Source organism: Aphelocoma coerulescens, chromosome 11, assembly GCF_041296385.1.
Source record: "Aphelocoma coerulescens isolate FSJ_1873_10779 chromosome 11, UR_Acoe_1.0, whole genome shotgun sequence".
Classification (NCBI taxonomy): Eukaryota; Metazoa; Chordata; class Aves; order Passeriformes; family Corvidae; genus Aphelocoma; species Aphelocoma coerulescens.
Genome location: NC_091025.1, coordinates 2,821,303 through 2,838,185, shown reverse-complemented (window position 1 = coordinate 2,838,185; position 16,883 = coordinate 2,821,303). Strand labels below are relative to the sequence as shown.

Sequence of the window (16,883 nt, the reverse complement as noted above, 5' to 3'; positions counted from 1 at the left end):
CCAGGATGAAGAATCCCACTCCAGCTTCCTTGTAGCCTTTTCAGATACTGGAAGGAGCTCTGAGATCTCCACACAACCTTCTCCTCTCCAAGCTGAGCAGTCCCAGCTTTCTCAGCCTCCTTCATAGAGAAAACACTTTTTTCCCCTCATCAACTTCCTGGCCGTCCTTGGACTTTTTCCAACAGCTCCATGTCCTTCTCATACTGGGGCAGCAGAACAGGATTCCAGGTGGGGTCTCACAAGAGCAGAGTAGAGGGGCAGAATCCCCTCCCTCGACCTGTTCTCAGGTTGTTTTTCAGGTGGAGCAGGGAAGGGCAGCACTGCAGCTCTCCTACATTTAAGTTTCTGCAGGACCATCGCGACCACCAAAGCCAGCCCTGCACAGCTCAGGTGTACAGAGAAAGGCACAGCAAGAAATGAGACAGAGATGAGGAAACACAACTGTTTCTGGTTTATCTCTTTACCTTGAGGGAGGTGGATGCTTTCTGATGCCCAGTCATCATTTCTCGTTTCTGCTGTGCTGGTGGATGGGTGTAGCAGCAGCTGGGACACGTGGCAGGACACCACCAGCTTTTGCTAGGGATGAAGAGCTCCTTACACACTGTGAGATCCCAAATCCATCACATGGAGCCTAATGAGGGGGCTGAGCCAGTCCAAATACAACTGTTGAACAGTTTATTTTAACCATCCAATGAGAGTGAAACAACTTAAAAGGATTCATGCTGCCAACAATCTTTTCCTTTTTTTTCTCTCTCTCTTCCCCTCCTTGCATGGCATTTGTTAGAAATCAGGATTTTCCTTAACTAAATGTCTTGTGGTCTCCTTAGCTTTGTTTCTTAACAGGGTTGTCTTTATGTTAGTTTTCTTTGGCTTCCCAATAGAAGAGTAACAGATTTCTTTTGAAGTTTTTATTGATGAATGAGCTCCTATAAATAACTCTCTGTGGCAGCAGCTTGATCTCAGAGTTTACTCTGGAATAATAGTAGCAATGGGAATGGAGGAAATTTATGGCAGCATGACATGAAATAGTTTAATGGGCTTCATACTGTTTAACTTAATCTTTACAGATGTAAAAACAGAAATACAATTATTTTAACAACTATTATTACATATTGCTCTTCTAACGAAAACAGAACCTTAGTAAGCAATTGGAGATAAGTAGTGAAGAATTAAGGGGTCCAGCTCACTGTGGATTTGGGAATTACCGTGTTGGGCCAGTGGATTTGCAGAGCTTCATCTGGAGAGCTGTGGGAGATCCGAGGTGGCTGGGAAGGATGGGTCTGCAGGTGGGATTTGGCAGTGGCATGGAAAGCTGAGTCACGGGATGAGGATGCTGGAAGCTGCTAAAAACAGTGGAAGTGGTGGAGCTCTGTCTTTGGAAGGAAAAAAAACAACCCCGTGTCTTGTTCCATGTCCTGTTATTTCACCTGTGTGCTTGGGGAGGAGCTGATCCCAATCCCACCCAAGGCAATCGGGGATACCGGGACACATCCCTTGTGCCCTGTAGCCCCATGAGGGGCACAGCTGGAATCCCCCCACTTTAGGAGCAGAAACACTCCACTCACACCAGCCAAAGGCTGGGATGGACAGAGGGAGACGATGAAAACTGACCTGATGAAAGAGAATTTAACTGCTTATCGTCACATGTCTGCTCATCTTCCCATCATGGGTTTGCTTGTGTCTCTAAGGCAATGTCACTTGAGGCAAAGGTGGCCCAGATGTGCCTCTTTAAGCTGTGTAAGCTTAGGAAGGTGAAAAGGAAAATCATAAAAGTTTTCTGTCTAAATGTCCAGCCCAGAGCCAGACTGGCATTTTACCCAGCCCAGGATCCAGCTGGGGGATGTCAGGAACCAATGTGCAAGAGGTGGGTGTAAAATCCAGTATCAGAATTACTGGGAAAGGTCACAAGACCTAATCCAGACCCGAGATTTCCTCTGCATGTGGCTCGTGGCCAAGCCCAGCTCCATTTGCTTCTCGGTGCTTCGCAAAGAGCTTGAGTAAATATTGAAACATGTTGGTGGCTCTGCGTAATTTCTATAAAAAAGGCTGACAGCTTTTGTTTCCTCCTTGGGGGAGCACTATTTGAAACGAAACTGCAGTGAAAATGATCAGCGTTGTGTGTTTCCAACTGTCTGCTCAGTGGGAAATTTGCCTCCTCCACGACGCTTTCCAATCCACGGAAATCGCCCGTGCAAGAAAGAGCTCGCAAATTCTTCCTCGATTTCCAAAAATGTGGGAAAGTTTATTTATTTCTCCATGCATTCCTGATTCGCAGTGTGCTCTCTAAAAATGTCGCGAAGATTTAGGCTAACTGAGCTCATGCTAAATTTAGCAACTATATTTTAAATAAACATTCTTTACGCTTTGCTGAGCCGGCTTTGAAGCTGGCTTAAAACAAATTGTGTTCGCATGAACATGAGCAATGTTTGACTTTGGCCTAAGCGAACATCTGAATAAGTAATAATGTATTATTCACTATAATCTGAAAATGAGATTTTAGAGGTCTAATTCAGTCAATTTAGGAAAGATTCCTGTGAGGGATAGCGAACCAGGCCTGGATTGCTTTTGGAAGGGCCCGTTCTCTTCTCTCTGACCACACGAAACTTCCTTTTGGTGTCTTGTTAGACGCTGGAGCTGCGAGGCTCAGTGAAATCAGCTGTGACTTAGCACGCACTGAGTTTGAGGAATCTGGCCCATTTTAAAGCACTTAATGATTTGTCTGGATAAAGCACTAAAAATATACTGTGGGGAGCAATTATGCAACATCCAGACTGATGGATTGCATAACCCCATAGACCTTTTCCATCTGTAACTCCTCTCATTCTGTGATCTTGTCTTCTTGGTCTTTCACTTCAAATCAAATATGTGATCTGTTTCATATCCCCAACGCTGTCTCCTGGGAGATCCCTTCTCTGGGTGTGTGGGGCTATGAATCAAGTGAGGAAGCAGATCCTTCTTCCCTTTTTTGCTTCAGGAATTGGCTGCTCCTCACACCAGGCTTAGGAGCAGTCAGCAGGATGCCAGTGGGTTTGGGTGTGGAAAGGGATGCCTCCTTTATGTGTCTTCTGTGGTAAAGGATGGAAAGAGAATTAACTTTTTAAATGGAGCAGGGGGGAAGGAGAAGAGGCTCCCAAGTCCCTCAGATTGATGTCACCTTAGAATCAGGCATGGACAGCCACACACCTCGAGTGACAAATCCTGAAAGTGTCTTCTGCCCATGCATAAATACCTGATTATATTTTATACCTGCTATGGGACCAACTGTAGGAGAACACACACTGAGCCTGTTTAAAGACTGGAAGCCCCATTTATGAGAAATTAAACTCCGGAATTATTTTAATATGCCCAGTTTTCAGTTCCCCTCATAGGAAACTCGTGTTTGGAGCAAAGCCGCTCTGGGAACCAAACAAGTCCTCTGTGAGCCTCTTCCACTCTGTGATCTCCCCTGCTCCTAGGAGTTAAAACTGGCTGCAGAGCTTGGAGACGGGAAACCTTGCTGTGTTGGGAGAGGTCATTCCTCTCCAGAGGAAGGGGAAGGCATCTCCATCGCCCACACAAGCAGTGTGCTGTTTATTCTGCATCCCAGGCTCTTTTCTCCACTTCTCCCCAGTATTCCAGACTGGTGTTTATAGCCAGCCCTGAGAGGCTGGGAAAGCCAGGAGGGGGAAGATTGCAGGGATGAGTGAAATGCTGGGTGGCAGTTCTGTGCTTGGCAGCTGCTTTTTTGGCTTGTGAAGCAGGTGTGAAACCATTGGCACCGATTCCTTGCAGCTTGTCGGGTCCTTGATATTTCCGTGGCACGTTGACTGCGCAGCACCAAAATCCACACGGATGTGGACAGGATTAAAGGATGCTCAGCCCCATCCAAAGGGCAGGAATCGGTGTATTGACTGCACACTCGTTGCTCTGCTGCTGTTTTTATTGCGTGCTTTTATTTTATGTTTTTATTTTATGTTTTTACTGTATGTTTTTATTGTACCACGGCTTCTCCCCTCTCTATAAACAGATGACGTGCAAAAGCCGTGTGTGGTTACTCATCCAGCCTGCTGGCAGTAGGACCCTTTCTCTTGGTATTCATCCCCTGTTACAGCACTGGCCTGATCCCAATTAATTCCAAATTGCCCCTCAGAGCTGTTCACTGGGTTCTGAGTTCACTGGAGTTAGTGTCACTTTTGTGCAGAGCATGTTAAGTTTACTAATTTCACTCTCTCAAGCGAAACCAACATCGAGCTCAATGTGGCTTTTAAACGCTGCAGCTGTACTCGGTCCCACTCCACTCCACCAAAACAGAAATAAGATCAAATGTCAAAGCAAAGCTTCACAAAGAAACGAATTCCCATTGCACAGAAAAAGCTGGGTTTCCAAAAAAATGTGTCTGTGATAAAAATATACATCGTGTATTAAACTGAGACTCACTGGTTTTGGCCGCTAAAAAACTGCTCTTGTGCAGAAAGGGCTTGGAGGGGGGGAGGCTACACGTGTGTGAGTGGGATAGGAATAAAAGCCCTGTTTTCAGGTCCAAAAGGTACTTTGAGGGCTGGAATAGGAGCAGAGAGGTGACAAAACAGGGGGTCACAGCTGGGGGGCCAAGTTAGGAGAAAGGGAAGCAGAGGAGCTGAAGACACGGGTTAGAAGCGGTGACTGAGAGCATAAATACCCAATTTTGGGAGGTAAAACCTTTCCACGGGCCAGGCTGTGGGGAGACCAGGGATGCAGGATCCCTGTGGGAACAGGCTCTGGGGCTCCATGCCGATCCTTCAGGCAAGTCCTGGGAGGCAGCATCAACCTCCCACCTCACCCCCGAGGCCAAATCACCACAAAGGGGGTGGAGAGAGGATTTGAGGTCTCTGCTGGGCTCACGTTCCTCCCCCTGCAGCTTCCTGTGGGTGATGTCACCTCCCAGACCCCAAACAGGCCGGTGATGTCAGTGCCCAGCCGGAACTGAAACCTCCTGGCCAGGTGGCCACTTCTGTAAGTGGTACCTGTCCCTAATGCCACCCAGGAGTGGCACTGCAGGGCCAGGGGTGGCACACAGGGAGCTTTAACCCTCTCAGCACTCGGCCAGCCCTGGAGTTATGGTGGGGACTGAGCGGTGACTCCTTCACAACCTTTTACAAACGTTCCTTCATTTTCTAGTTCAGTGCCATAGCTTTGAACAATGCCCTCAATAGATATTCAAGCAGGAGCTGTCAGAAATAGGAAGAATATAAAGGATTTTATTAAAATAAAGTCTATTTTGCAAATCTCTTGATTCTCTTTTTTCACATTGAGAAGCTGCAGCTCGGCCTATCCAGGGATCTGCCTATGAGCATCATTTATTTGGGAAGCTGAATATCAATTCCCACCTTTTGGAGGCTTTCTGTCCTTCCCCATGTGAGAGCTCTTTGCCTTGGGCTGGAATGAGCAACCCTGGTTCAAATGTCAAGGAATTGATGTCGGCCTTCCTCTGCAAAAACTGAATCAAAACTCACCTGAAAACCCCACATTTCCAATACCCAGGTGCTCATTTAAGAGCAGGCTTTGTTTTTGAGATGGGGTTGGATGGAGAAGGAGGAACAATCATTTTGGGAAAGATTTCATCAGTTTCAAGGAACAGGTAATTTCCCAGCAGCCCATTTGTAGCCTCTCCCATCTTTTTGTGGTCCAGCACCAGGATATTTGCTGCATCCAGCAGTAGGCCCCATTCCTTCATCCTCCAGCACAAGCCAAGGAGTGTTTTACATCACACCAGCCACACTCCTGAACAAAAATACCTTTATTGGATATAGGTTTGGTTTCATAATGAAAATTGGGAATATAAATTTATTTTCCAAAAGGGCATTTATCCACTAATATACAAAAAGCCTCTATTTATGGCAAACAAAAATACAAAATATTCCTGATTTCTTGCAATATGTCAGGATTCTTCCTTCTTCATGAAAAAAGAAAACTTTAGAAACATAGATGATGTCTCTTTTTTTTTTTTTTTCCCCTGGTATTTGTCCCAGCCTCCACAACCCTGCCTCAGTCTTTTTTGGTCAGAAGCAACTGATCCTAGCAAGATATGGAAAGCAGACAAATCTCCATGTTTGCTCATCCATCCCCCTTCTTTTTGGCCACATCCATGAGGAGAAACTCTGTGCGGATACTCCAAAGCACCAGGGCTGGGCAGGAAACCAGTTCCACACCGTGCTGGATCAAAGCAAGCAGGAATGTGCAGGATGAGCCTGGGTTGCTTGATCTGCCATTAGTTCAGCTCCAGTTACCTGCCTTTCCCCACCGGGAGGACCAGGCCAGTGGGGAATAGCAGGAATTATTATGTGCCTGTGGGTGTTCATGGCAAAATTCTGGGCATTATTAATACCTGTGGGTATTCATGGCAAAACAAAACCCAGCCTCCTCCCCCCGGGATGGGGCTTGGTTTTCAAATGGAGAATAAAAGAAGAAAACAGAGACCTGAAGGGCTCGAGAGAAACCTGGTCTGAGGAACCTGAGGGATGCAAAGACTAAAGGTGCAGAGCAAACCCCACGGGGCTTGGGGGCCAGCGTGGGCATTCCCCCCGTGCCTGCCTCGACCTCCACCGCCCACGGGAAAACAAAGCCGCTTTACCTTCAAAAGTCGCTCTGGCAGGGGGGTGGGAGGCAACCGCTAAAGAGAGTCCGCAGCAAGACGCGCCTTGAAAATGCCCTGAAATCCTGAGTCACCTTTAAAACATCGCTTTGGGGTTTTTTTTTTTTAGGTCTTTACCCGCGTGGTGAGGTCTGAGTCCGATCTCTCCCTCCCATCGCGCCCCCCGGAGCAGCGCTCGGGGCCGCGGGGCGTTAATTGTGGGGCTACTACTGGAAATTAAACACCGCCTCGGAGAAGTGCAGAGGGAAGCAGGAGAGGAAGGGGATGCCGATGTGGTAAAGCCTCCCGTGCACCTGGGAGTCGAGCATGAGAGAGGCGTTGAGGGCCGGCCCGAAGCCGCCGCTGGCCACCAGAGAGCCGCCGAGGCAGCCGGCGGGGCTCTCCCGGGCCGCCTTGGGGGCTGCTCCGGGGGGCGGCGGCCGCAGCCCCTGCGCCAGGATGCTCTCGATGCTGAAGCTGCGGCCCCGAGGGCCGCTCTTGTGCGGCGGGGCGGCGGCGGGGAGCGGGGGCGGCCCCCCGGGGGAAGCCGCTGTCCCCCCGCCCGGCCGCGGGACCCCCGCGTCCCCCGGGGCCGCCGCTGCCGCCGCGCTGCCCTTGGCCCGCTTGGGCTCGACGGGGCGAGCGGGCGGCCCCGGCTGCTCGCCACCCTTGGCGTCCGGCGGGGCCGCGGCTTTGGGCTTCCTCTTCCTGCGGCGGTAGTTGCCGTTCTCGAACATGTCCAGGCACCGCGGGTCCAGGGTCCAGTAGCTGCCCTTGCCGGGCCGCCCCTTCTCGCGGGGCACCTTGACGAAGCAGTCGTTGAGGGAGAGGTTGTGGCGGATGCTGTTCTGCCAGCCCTGCTTGTTGTCGTGGTAGAAGGGGAAGCGGTCCATGATGAACTGGTAGATGCCGCTGAGGGTCACCTTCTGCTCCGGAGCCTCTTTGATGGCCATGGCGATGAGGGCGATGTAGCTGTAGGGGGGTTTCTGCGGGGGGTCCTGCCGAGACATCGCCCCCCCGGGGGCGAAGCCGAGCGCGGCCGGCAGGTAAACCATGGACGGGCTGCCCAGGGGGGAGAGGTGGCTGCCGTAGATGTGGCTCATCGCCGGCGGGCTCCCAGCTCCGCGTCTTCCCCCTCGGAGCCGAGCGAAGGGACGGGGCAGTGCAAGAACGTGGGACGAGTCCACCGGGGAGCTGTTTGTGCGAGCTCAGCTCCCAGCCCTGCCTGAAGGAGCTCGCTCTGCCTCTGTCCCTGCTTCATAGCTCTTAAGAAAAAAAAAAAAAAAAAAAAAAAAAAAAAAGGAGGAAAAAAAAAAGTTAAATAATTGTTGTAAGTTTGCTATTATATGTTGACTTAGCGCTGGAAAATAAATTGTCTCTGATAAACAGTCGTTTGTGTTCTCAGCCCACCCACATTAATTAAAATTTCATTGCTACAAAACTCCGAGCACTCTCCACGTGTCTCGCTGGTACCAGCCAATGGTCTCCGGGTTATTCCTTCATTTGTTTATAGAATTAGTCTGTTGATAAGTCTGCCCACCCAAGTCGAATCAAGCTGTGTTTATTTGGAAAAATTTCCGGGCACCCAATATATAAACGCACTGATCTGATGTTTGAAATATCACGTCCACCCTTTGACGCTGTAAGCACACACAGCAGAGCAGGATGTACACTGCTGGAGCTGGGGAGCAGCGCCCAGGGATCCCCGCAGCAAAACTGGGACATTAAACAACACGAAAATTTAAAAAAAAAAAAAAAAATCAAGAAAGGAGAGAAAGGGGTGGATGAGAGGAGGAGGCAGAGCTGCGATCGGGAGGAAGGAAAAGAGAAGGAGGGCTCAGATGTGGAGGGGTCCTTTGCACCTCCCGCTGCAGGGACCCGGCTTTCCACCCCAAGGAGACCCCCAGGGACCGGCGAAAGGAGACCCCCGAGCAGGCAGAGCTGCGCCGGGGGAGACTGCAGAAAAAGGGGAATTTGGCAGGCGCGGGGAGGAGGGTCAGTATTTGTGAATGCGGGCCTGTTGCTTTATATTATGTACTTTCCTGTTTATAACAAGGAGGGGGATTATAACAACTTTACAAGTGCACACAGCTGGCCGGTGCTTACATTAGGAATTTGTGATGCTCTTTTTCTGTATAAACGTCCAGGTTTGGGGCTGTGTTTTCTGTTGTTGGAATTTTTTTTTTTTTTTAATTCACTGACGTAACAGCTTTAATCCGAGGCCCCGAGGGACTGCGATGCAGTTGGAGGTGTCGCCTGTGTCCCCAGTCCCCCCGCGGGCTGAGACCTGCGGGAGCCCCTGTTCCATGAAGCATTTTCTCCGGGGCAGGGAAGAAGAGGCCTGAGGGGGATCCTTTCTCCTTGAAAGAGAGATACCCCAACAGCGCAGCTCCCACGAGCCTGCTGGGATTTTTACCTGGCGGGGGAAGAGGTAAAAGCCGAGCTCCGGGGTGTCCTCCAGCAGCACCCAGCCCTGGCGATGCCTCCACCTCCCCACGCCCGGATTTTCCTGAAAGTTCCCCTTCACCCGTGGGATTTCTCGCCCACTGCCGCTGCCCCGCCGGGAGAAGGAGTTTCATCCCCGGGGTAAAACCCAGCGCGATGCTGTGGAGCTGCAGATGCGGCCTGAAAGCCGCAAACAGCCAGGAGGGCCTGGGAAACGCAGCCGGGGTGCGCAGGGAGGCGGCCTCTCGGGCGGGGGTGTGGGGGTCTCCCCTCTCACTGGCCGGGCCCACGCGTGGGAGGGGAATTCCCCCCTCTAACACCGCCCTCGCCGGTAATTCCGCATCCCTCCCCCGCCCTGCGCACCCCCGCCGGCCCCCGGGAGCTGCAGCACCCAGCCGCCCTGCCAAAAGCGCAATAAATCCCCAAATAAACAAAAAGAGATGTGTAAAAGGAGGGATTTGGGGGCTCCCCGCCTCTCGACACCGGGGACCAGCACTCCCCGGGCAGCCTCCCCGCCCCTGGAGCATCCTCGCCGGGGATGGATGGAGCAGAGCGTGGCTGCTCTGACCCTCCCGGCGCATCCTCAGAGCAGCCCCCCTCCTCTTCCCACCTCGGGGAGTGCCCCGCTCCTTGAGACACTCCAGGCACGGATTAGTAAAATAATAAATACTCGCGTGTACGGCAGGACAGTCGCACGGGCTCCCGCGCGCTTCCTGAGCTCCCTCCCCCAGTAAAATTCTTGCTTCCTCCCTTGTTTTCCCCTCTTGGCGGTGGGAAATCCTTGGAGGCGGGGATGCGGCTTTTCTCTCCGTTCCTTCTTCCCAGCTCATGTGCTGCCTGTTATCCCTGTTATCCCTTTCCTGCCGGCGGCATCGCTGGAGCTCGCTGCGTTATCCGCACGGGATCGGCCCTCCGAGAGGCTCCGCCGGCTGCGGGGGTGCCGGGGAAGCGACAGAGCGGGGTTCTCGTTGATGCTGTCGGTACCGTCGCTCTCTCCCTGAACGGAAAAAAGAAAAACAAACAACGCGGAGCCGGCGATGGAGGCGCTCCTGGATGGGTTTCCCCTCCTCTGCAGCTGACGAGCCCCTTTTAAAGCAGCAGCGAGGAGAGGTCCCTGCCGGAGCCCCCGGGGGGAGCAGGGCGCAAATGAGTGCTCCCCGTTCCTGCTGCAGCCCGGGATGGGGGGGAGCAGAGGTGTGAATCAGTGCTTCCCGCTCCTGCTGCATCCCTGTCTTGGAGGCAAGAAGGGGCGTGAATCAGAGCTCCCCTTTCCTGCTGCATCCCGGGATGGGGGAGATCGGGAATGTGAATCAGTGCTCCCCGCTCCTGCTGCATCCCAGTCTTGGAGGGAGCAGGGTGTAAATCAGAGCTCCCCATTCCTGCTGCACCCCGGGATGGGGGAACAGGGCAAAAATCAGTGCTCTGCACTCCAGCTGCATCCCAGTCTTGGAGGGGAGAAGGGGTGTGAATCAGAACTCCCCGCTCCTGCTGCATCCCGGGATGGGGGCGAGCAGGGGTGTAAATCAGTGCTTCCCGCTGCATCCCGGCCTGGGCTCCCTCAGGAACGAGCTCCCGGCGGGAGCTGCCCGCCCCTCGCCCCCTGGCCGAGCCCGGTGCTGTAGAGATGCGAGGTCGCTCGGTATTGCCCCGGGATCAGGGATGTATTTCCTTCTCTCCCGGCCTTCCAGTGCCGAGTATGGATTTTCTGCAAAGTCCCTTCCAAAATGACAGAAGAGCTCGTGGCCTTCCCCAAAAACCTCTTTGGCCGGTGCCTTCCCATGAACTCTAGGGAAGGTGGGATTAATTGGGAGGAACGAGACAGCTCCTGCTGGACTGTGCGGAGGCCCGGGGGAATTCCTGAAGGGAATACGTTTCACCCGGGGCCTGAAACACCAGGGAAACGCTTCCTTGACTGGAAGGACCTTCCCGGCGGGGACGAGGTGGAAAACCGCTGGCTCTTCTCCCCAAAACCGAAACTCTCTGGGGTTTTGGACAGGTTTGGAAACCCGGTGGTGAATGGCAATACAATAAAAAAAAATTATATATATAAATATATATGTATGAAATCCATCCACCGTCCTCATCCTTTACCCGGAGCCACCCTGAGTCCCGGCCTGGGGCCACCGGCCACGCAGTAGCATCAGCCAGTCCCCGGGGTGAAGCCTGGCCCCCTTGACCTGCGGGGAGAGTGGCTATGGGGGGGGGGGGGGGTTATCCTTCGAGGGGCTGCAGAGCTAAATCTGCTCATTGACGCCTTCAAAAGTTACACTTCTTCCTTCCCTCCCCTCTGCTCCGGCAGGGCTGGAGTCACCTGTCGCGACAGACTCCGATCGCGCTATCGAGCTGCCGATCCCAGCTTTTAAACAGAGTCCCAAAAGGATCCCCGCGCCCCGCACGTGGCTCTCGCCTCTCCCGCCACAGCAGCCCACCCCAAAGGGCTCCCCGCGGGCTGCTGGGGGTGACTGGGGACGAGGGACAGGGGCAGGACGGGGCGCAGCAAAGGGACGATGTTCGCAGCCCCGGCAGGAGCTCTCCAGAGGGACGGGAAGGAGGGGAGAGGGGACGGGAGCGGCGCAGATCCCGTGCGGGAGCGTCCTACAGGGGCGAGGTGCGGAAAGAAACACCACAAAGGAGCTTTGAGGGGAAAGGGGATGCCCAGGAAGTGTCCAGCAGCGGCGTGGGGGAAGGCTGCAGAGCCCTGGCGGTGTCCCGAATGCCGGTACCGCATCCCCTCAGCATCCCAGCCGTGCCTGAGGAAAAGGGTGCCCAGCGCCCGGGTGGGGAGATGTGGGAGCAGCGGCGACCCCGGAATTTCTTGACGCATGTAGGAAAACCCCCAGCAGGCACCTGACTTCAGTCATCTCCCCGCCAGCGTCCCCGGGATCCACGCAGGAAAAAAATCCCACGGGAAGAGGGTCTGGACCAGGGGAGAATTCTTTCCCAATTAGGTTCCCCCCCCCCTTTCCCACCTATTTATTTTCTTCTCACCGTTTTACTCTCTTTATTTCCCTTTCACCCTATTTTTTTTTTATCCTTTACACTATTTTCTCTTTATCAAGATAGCGCTTCGGATTTTATTTCATTAAAAAATAAAAAAGAAGAAAATATAAAATTAAATAAAAACCACCCTCTGAGAGCCCGGAAAAACTGCAGGAGCTTTTTTTTTACAAGAACGTTCCTTAAAACACAGATCAAGTCAGGCTCAGACGTTTTTTTCTCATTTAAATCGAGAGTTTCGGTGCTTTTTGCCAGCTTTCAAGCGCAGGCGAAATTTAACCGGTCAAAACCAATTTAGATCATCGATTTGAACAGCCTGACGTGGGTATAACCCAAAAAAAAGGGCTACGGGGGGCACTGGAGGGCTGCGGGAGCTGGGGTGGGGGCACGGTTGGGATTTATTCCCTGGAAATGCTGGATGGATGTGATTTTACAAGCTGGGAAAGGAGCTTGGCTCCAGTGAGCTGGGTTTGAAAAGTTCCAAAAACCTCCCAAGCTCTGCTTCAGGCTTTGCCGGCATTCCCAGGCTTTCAGGATTGCTAAATCCTGCGTTTTGCCCCGGATTAAAGCTCCTCGGACAGGTTAAAGGATGATTTGGGAAAACCCAGAATATCTGGCAGTGCCCGGCCTTGCGAACAGGAGCTCAAACAGATAAAGGGAAGGTTAAAATCAGCCAATCCTTCAAACAGGAGAGCATTTCAAAACTGGGAAATGATTCTCGAGTGAACTTTCCACCTTGTTTTTTAAGACGCCGCAGCGAATCCGGGTTTAAATGACCGCTCTCACTCCCGGGCACTCGGGATTCCTTTCAAGAACAGCAAATAAATAAATAAAACGGATTTTTAGGGGGGGTTGTTTTCTGCCCTGGAAAGAGGCGGCTCCGGGCGCGGAGACGCCGAGCCCCGCGCAAGGGCCGCGCTCGCAAGGACGGGGCGAGAGGAGCAGAAATTCCCCTCCCTGCGCCTCCTGTTTTCCCTGTTTTCCCCATCGGAGGCCTGGGAAAACTGCCTAAATTTCAAGGCGGCAGGGATTCGGGATGGAGGGGGCTCAGCCCCGGCTACCCCCGAGGTGCTTTTCCTTCCCCCCCTCCCCAGCTGAACAATTCCGGCTCTTCACGTGAATTCAACCTTTTCTCCAAGAAAGAATCCTCAGAAACCTTCAGGAAAACGACTTTGTTTTAAAAACAACCAGCGCCGCGTTTTCTGCGTGAAGGAAAGGTGAAGGGAGAAAGAAAAAAACCTGTGCAAGAAACCCCCAGTTTATACACAGAGAAGCGCCAGACTTGGAGCAGAAAAAACCAGCATGGATTTATTTTAAGGTAAGTACAACAATTAGGACCACATAAGACAAACGAACTTCGAAGCAGGTTAAAGCAAATAGTCCTTAGGAATGGTAAAGGTGAAATCTATGATACAAAACATCACACGTCGTAAATAATAATAAAAAAGTATCAGATACTTTGTCTAATTTTTTTCCTTAAAAAAAAAAATCCACCAGCAAAAAATAAATTATTTCCTCATCTTGCGAAAAGAACAGCTCTAAAAGGAAAGAAAATCTATTGCATAATTGTACACAGAAGAAGAAATCACTTGTCATTAATTTGGAAGTTAGGAACCGTTGGGCGAGACAAAAATAATCCAGTGAACTCAACTTTAAATATTATATTAATGGCTCTGAAAATCAGCCTGATTAGAAATCCACACATTTTTTACAGCACAACAGAGAACTTCAAAAATACCCAGGACATATATTTATATATATATTTATAAACTTTTTTTTTTCCTTTTAAAACGTATAAATGGTCGTTGTGATATTGGTCCATAACTTATTTTTCTGAGACCCCCTATACTTTAGCATATAAAATTTGCCACTTTTAGATAGACATATATATATATATAATTTTTTTAACCTTTTCCTTCTTTCTTTTCTTTTTTTTTTTCCTTTTTCAAATGAGAGATCCCCCTTTTTCAAGTAAAACATACTTGTCCGGATTTAAGGAGGCCCAAAACGGGGCTTTTGGGATCTTAAAACTGTGGTGGCCGCAAGGTTCATGGGGAAGCTGTCATCTTTTCTTTCTGCGTTTGGTGTGGGTTTATTTCTCCCGATCTTTTTTTTTTCATAATTATTATTAATAATAATTTTTTTAAGCTTTTTGTTTGTTTGTTTGTTTCGGATGGGCCTAGGCGGGGGGTGGCGGCTACTCAGTACTTAGTGCAGTCGTAGGAGTAGGGGGCGGCGTGGCGATATAGGGAGGGCGCGGATCTGTAGGGGATCTGACAGGCGGAGTTGCTGCTCACCTGGTGCTCGCTCAGCGCCGCGCTCTCCATCCCCAGCCGGTGCGACGTGAACATTTCCCGCACGTTGGGAAAAGTCTGCTGCTGAGAGCCAAAAGTGTGCCCGGGCAGGTGGCTCAGCTCAGCGCCGTGGTTGAGGTACCAGGAGGCCGGCGGCTGTCCCCCCGCCGCCCCTCCGCCTCCGCCGCCTCCGTGGGGATGCCCGGTGCCCAGCGCTCCGTCCTGCCCCGCGGGCAGGCTCAGCGTGCCGAGGGGCGACGGGGCGCCCGTGGGATGCTCGGCCAGCCCGTCCTCCAGCGGAGCGCACATGTGGCCCGGCCTGTCGCCGCTGTAGAGGCTCATGGCCCGCATGCTGCAGTGGTAGCTCCCACTAGTGTCCAGCGCCTGGCTGCACGCCGCGCTGTAGCCCGACGGCTGCCCCGCGGGGTAGCCCAGCGCCAGCCCGCCGCCCGTCCTGCCCGAGGCGGCACTCACCGGGCTCAGGTCCCCCGCGGGGGAAGTCCGCAGGGTCATGATGCTCTCCACGCTGAAGCCCGGCAGCCCGTTGCCGGCCGGGTGGTGCTCGGGCAGCGATGCCTCCGGCGAGGCGGCGGCGGGGGGCGAGGCGGCGCTGCGGGGGCTGTCCCGCAGGGCCCCGCCGCTGGCCGGGCTCAGCGTCTCCACCTTGGTGATCACGGGCAGCTCGGGAGACGCCGTCTCGCTCTTGATCACCACCTTCTTCTCGGAGGCCGGCGCCGAGGCGGAGGAAGAGGAAGAGGAGGAGGAGGCTTCCTTGGGGAGGTCGGCGCCGGGCAGCCCGGGGGGCTTGGGCTGCTCCTTCAGCAGCCGTTCCCGGGCCTCCTCTTTCTCCTTGGAGACATCCTTCTTCTTGAAGCGTCTCCGGCGGCGCAGGAAGCTGCCGTTCTCGAACATGTTGTAGGAGTCGGGGTCCAGGGTCCAGTAGCTGCCCTTTCCCGGCTTCTTGTCGTCGCGGGGCACCTTGACGAAGCACTCGTTGAGGGAGAGGTTGTGGCGGATGCTGTTCTGCCAGCCCTGCTTGTTCTCTCGGTAGAAAGGGAAGCGGTCCATGATGAACTGGTAAATCCCATTGAGCGTGATCTTCTTGTCGGGGGCGTTCTGGATGGCCATGGTGATGAGGGCGATGTAGCTGTAAGGTGGCTTCACCAGGTCCTTGGGGGCGGTGGGTTGGTGCGGGTGGTAGGGGCCGTAGGAGCGCCCCATGCCCGCCGCGTACTGCTCGGCGTGGCCCGAGTAGACGCTCATGGGGTTGCCCATGCCGCCGTACGTCCCGGCCGCCCGGTAGTAGTTCTGCTCGCTTAAATACGGCACCACTCCCAAAGCGTTGGGGTCCGAGACGGAGTAGCGAGCCTGCATCATGGAGAGGGGCTTCCCGCGGCCGGGCAGGCGAGGAGGAAGAGGAGGAGGGTGGAAGGGCCTCACCCCCGTCCGGGACCCCTCTGCGGAGAAGGGAGAGAGGGAGAGAGCGGGAGAGAGAGAGAGAGAGCCTCGGAGCCGAGCTCAATCCCAGCGTGTCCTCTAGCAGCGGCACCGCAGCGGCATCCTCCGGGTCGCCGGGGGCAGGGTGGTCTCTGGCGGCCTCTCCCTCCCTCTGTATGACTGTGATTCTTGTACACACGCCTACGGCCCGCGGCGGCGGCGGGCACTGCTGCGGGGAGCTGGGCTGGGGGGGCCTGTTCTCGCAGGAAAAGGGAATTTTAGAAAACAAAACAAAAATTAAGAATTAAAAAAAAAAAAAAAAATTGGAAAAAAAAAATTTAAAAAGGAAAAAAAAAAAAAGAAGAAAAAGCAGCCTTGCGGAAAACCCAGTCCTTGTCACAACAACGGCCCGAAGCGTTCCGGAGCCCCCGGAGGGGTGCGGGAGCCGCCGAGCTCCCTCCCGGCCGCGCCGCGCAGCTTCAAAACTCGCCCGGCGCCGCCGCCGCGCTTTTACTCCCCGCTGGCCCCGCCCCCCGCCGCCGCCGCCAGCCAATGGGAGCGCGCGGCTCCGCGGCCGCAGCCAATGGGAGCGCGGGACGCGGCGGCGCTGGCGAGCGGCCCCCGCGCGCGCCCCGGGCCGCGCCGAGCCCCGCGCCGGGCACCCACGGCCCCCTCCGCCCTGAGGTTTTAACGATTTGGCCCCAAAAAAAAGAGCCCCGAGCCGAGCCGCCCCGGCCGGGGGATCTGCCCGCTGCCCGCGCCGCGGCCAACGGCGAAGTTTTGAAGCACTTTTTGCGGGCAGGTTGATGCCGGGGATGGAGGGAGCGGAGACACCGCGCTTGTTGCCCCGTAGTGCCGGTATCACGATGTCCCTGTGGCGGGCAGCTCCTGCGTTCGCCTTTTTAAATGTGTTTAAGTGAAATTCCTCGGGAGAGGCCGGCGGGTCCGTCCCGAGGTGCTCACCCGGTGGCGGTGACATCGCGCCGCGCCTCGGCCCCGGTGCCGCCGTCGCTGCGGGCTCAGAGGTTCTTCTGCCGCTTTGGGGGAGTTTGGGGATATTTTGTTATTATTAAAAGAACCCAACAAAACCAACAATAAACAGAGAGCGCATTTCAGCGTCT

The 16,883-nt window shown here is 53.7% G+C and overlaps 2 protein-coding genes across 2 annotated transcripts; both read right to left on the bottom strand.

Annotated features, from left to right (window-relative positions):
• Nucleotides 1-5,740: 5,740 nt before the first annotated feature.
• Nucleotides 5,741-7,692, bottom strand: FOXL1 (forkhead box L1). The gene has a single exon (XM_069026889.1). The coding sequence runs from the start codon at nucleotides 7,690-7,692 to the stop codon at nucleotides 6,817-6,819; it is 876 nt and encodes a 291-aa protein (XP_068882990.1). The 3' UTR covers nucleotides 5,741-6,816.
• A 5,627-nt stretch (nucleotides 7,693-13,319) lies between these two features.
• On the bottom strand, nucleotides 13,320-16,225 carry FOXC2 (forkhead box C2). Its single transcript, XM_069026674.1, has one exon. The coding sequence runs from the start codon at nucleotides 15,700-15,702 to the stop codon at nucleotides 14,233-14,235; it is 1,470 nt and encodes a 489-aa protein (XP_068882775.1). The 5' UTR covers nucleotides 15,703-16,225; the 3' UTR covers nucleotides 13,320-14,232.
• Between the last annotated feature and the right edge of the window lie 658 nt (nucleotides 16,226-16,883).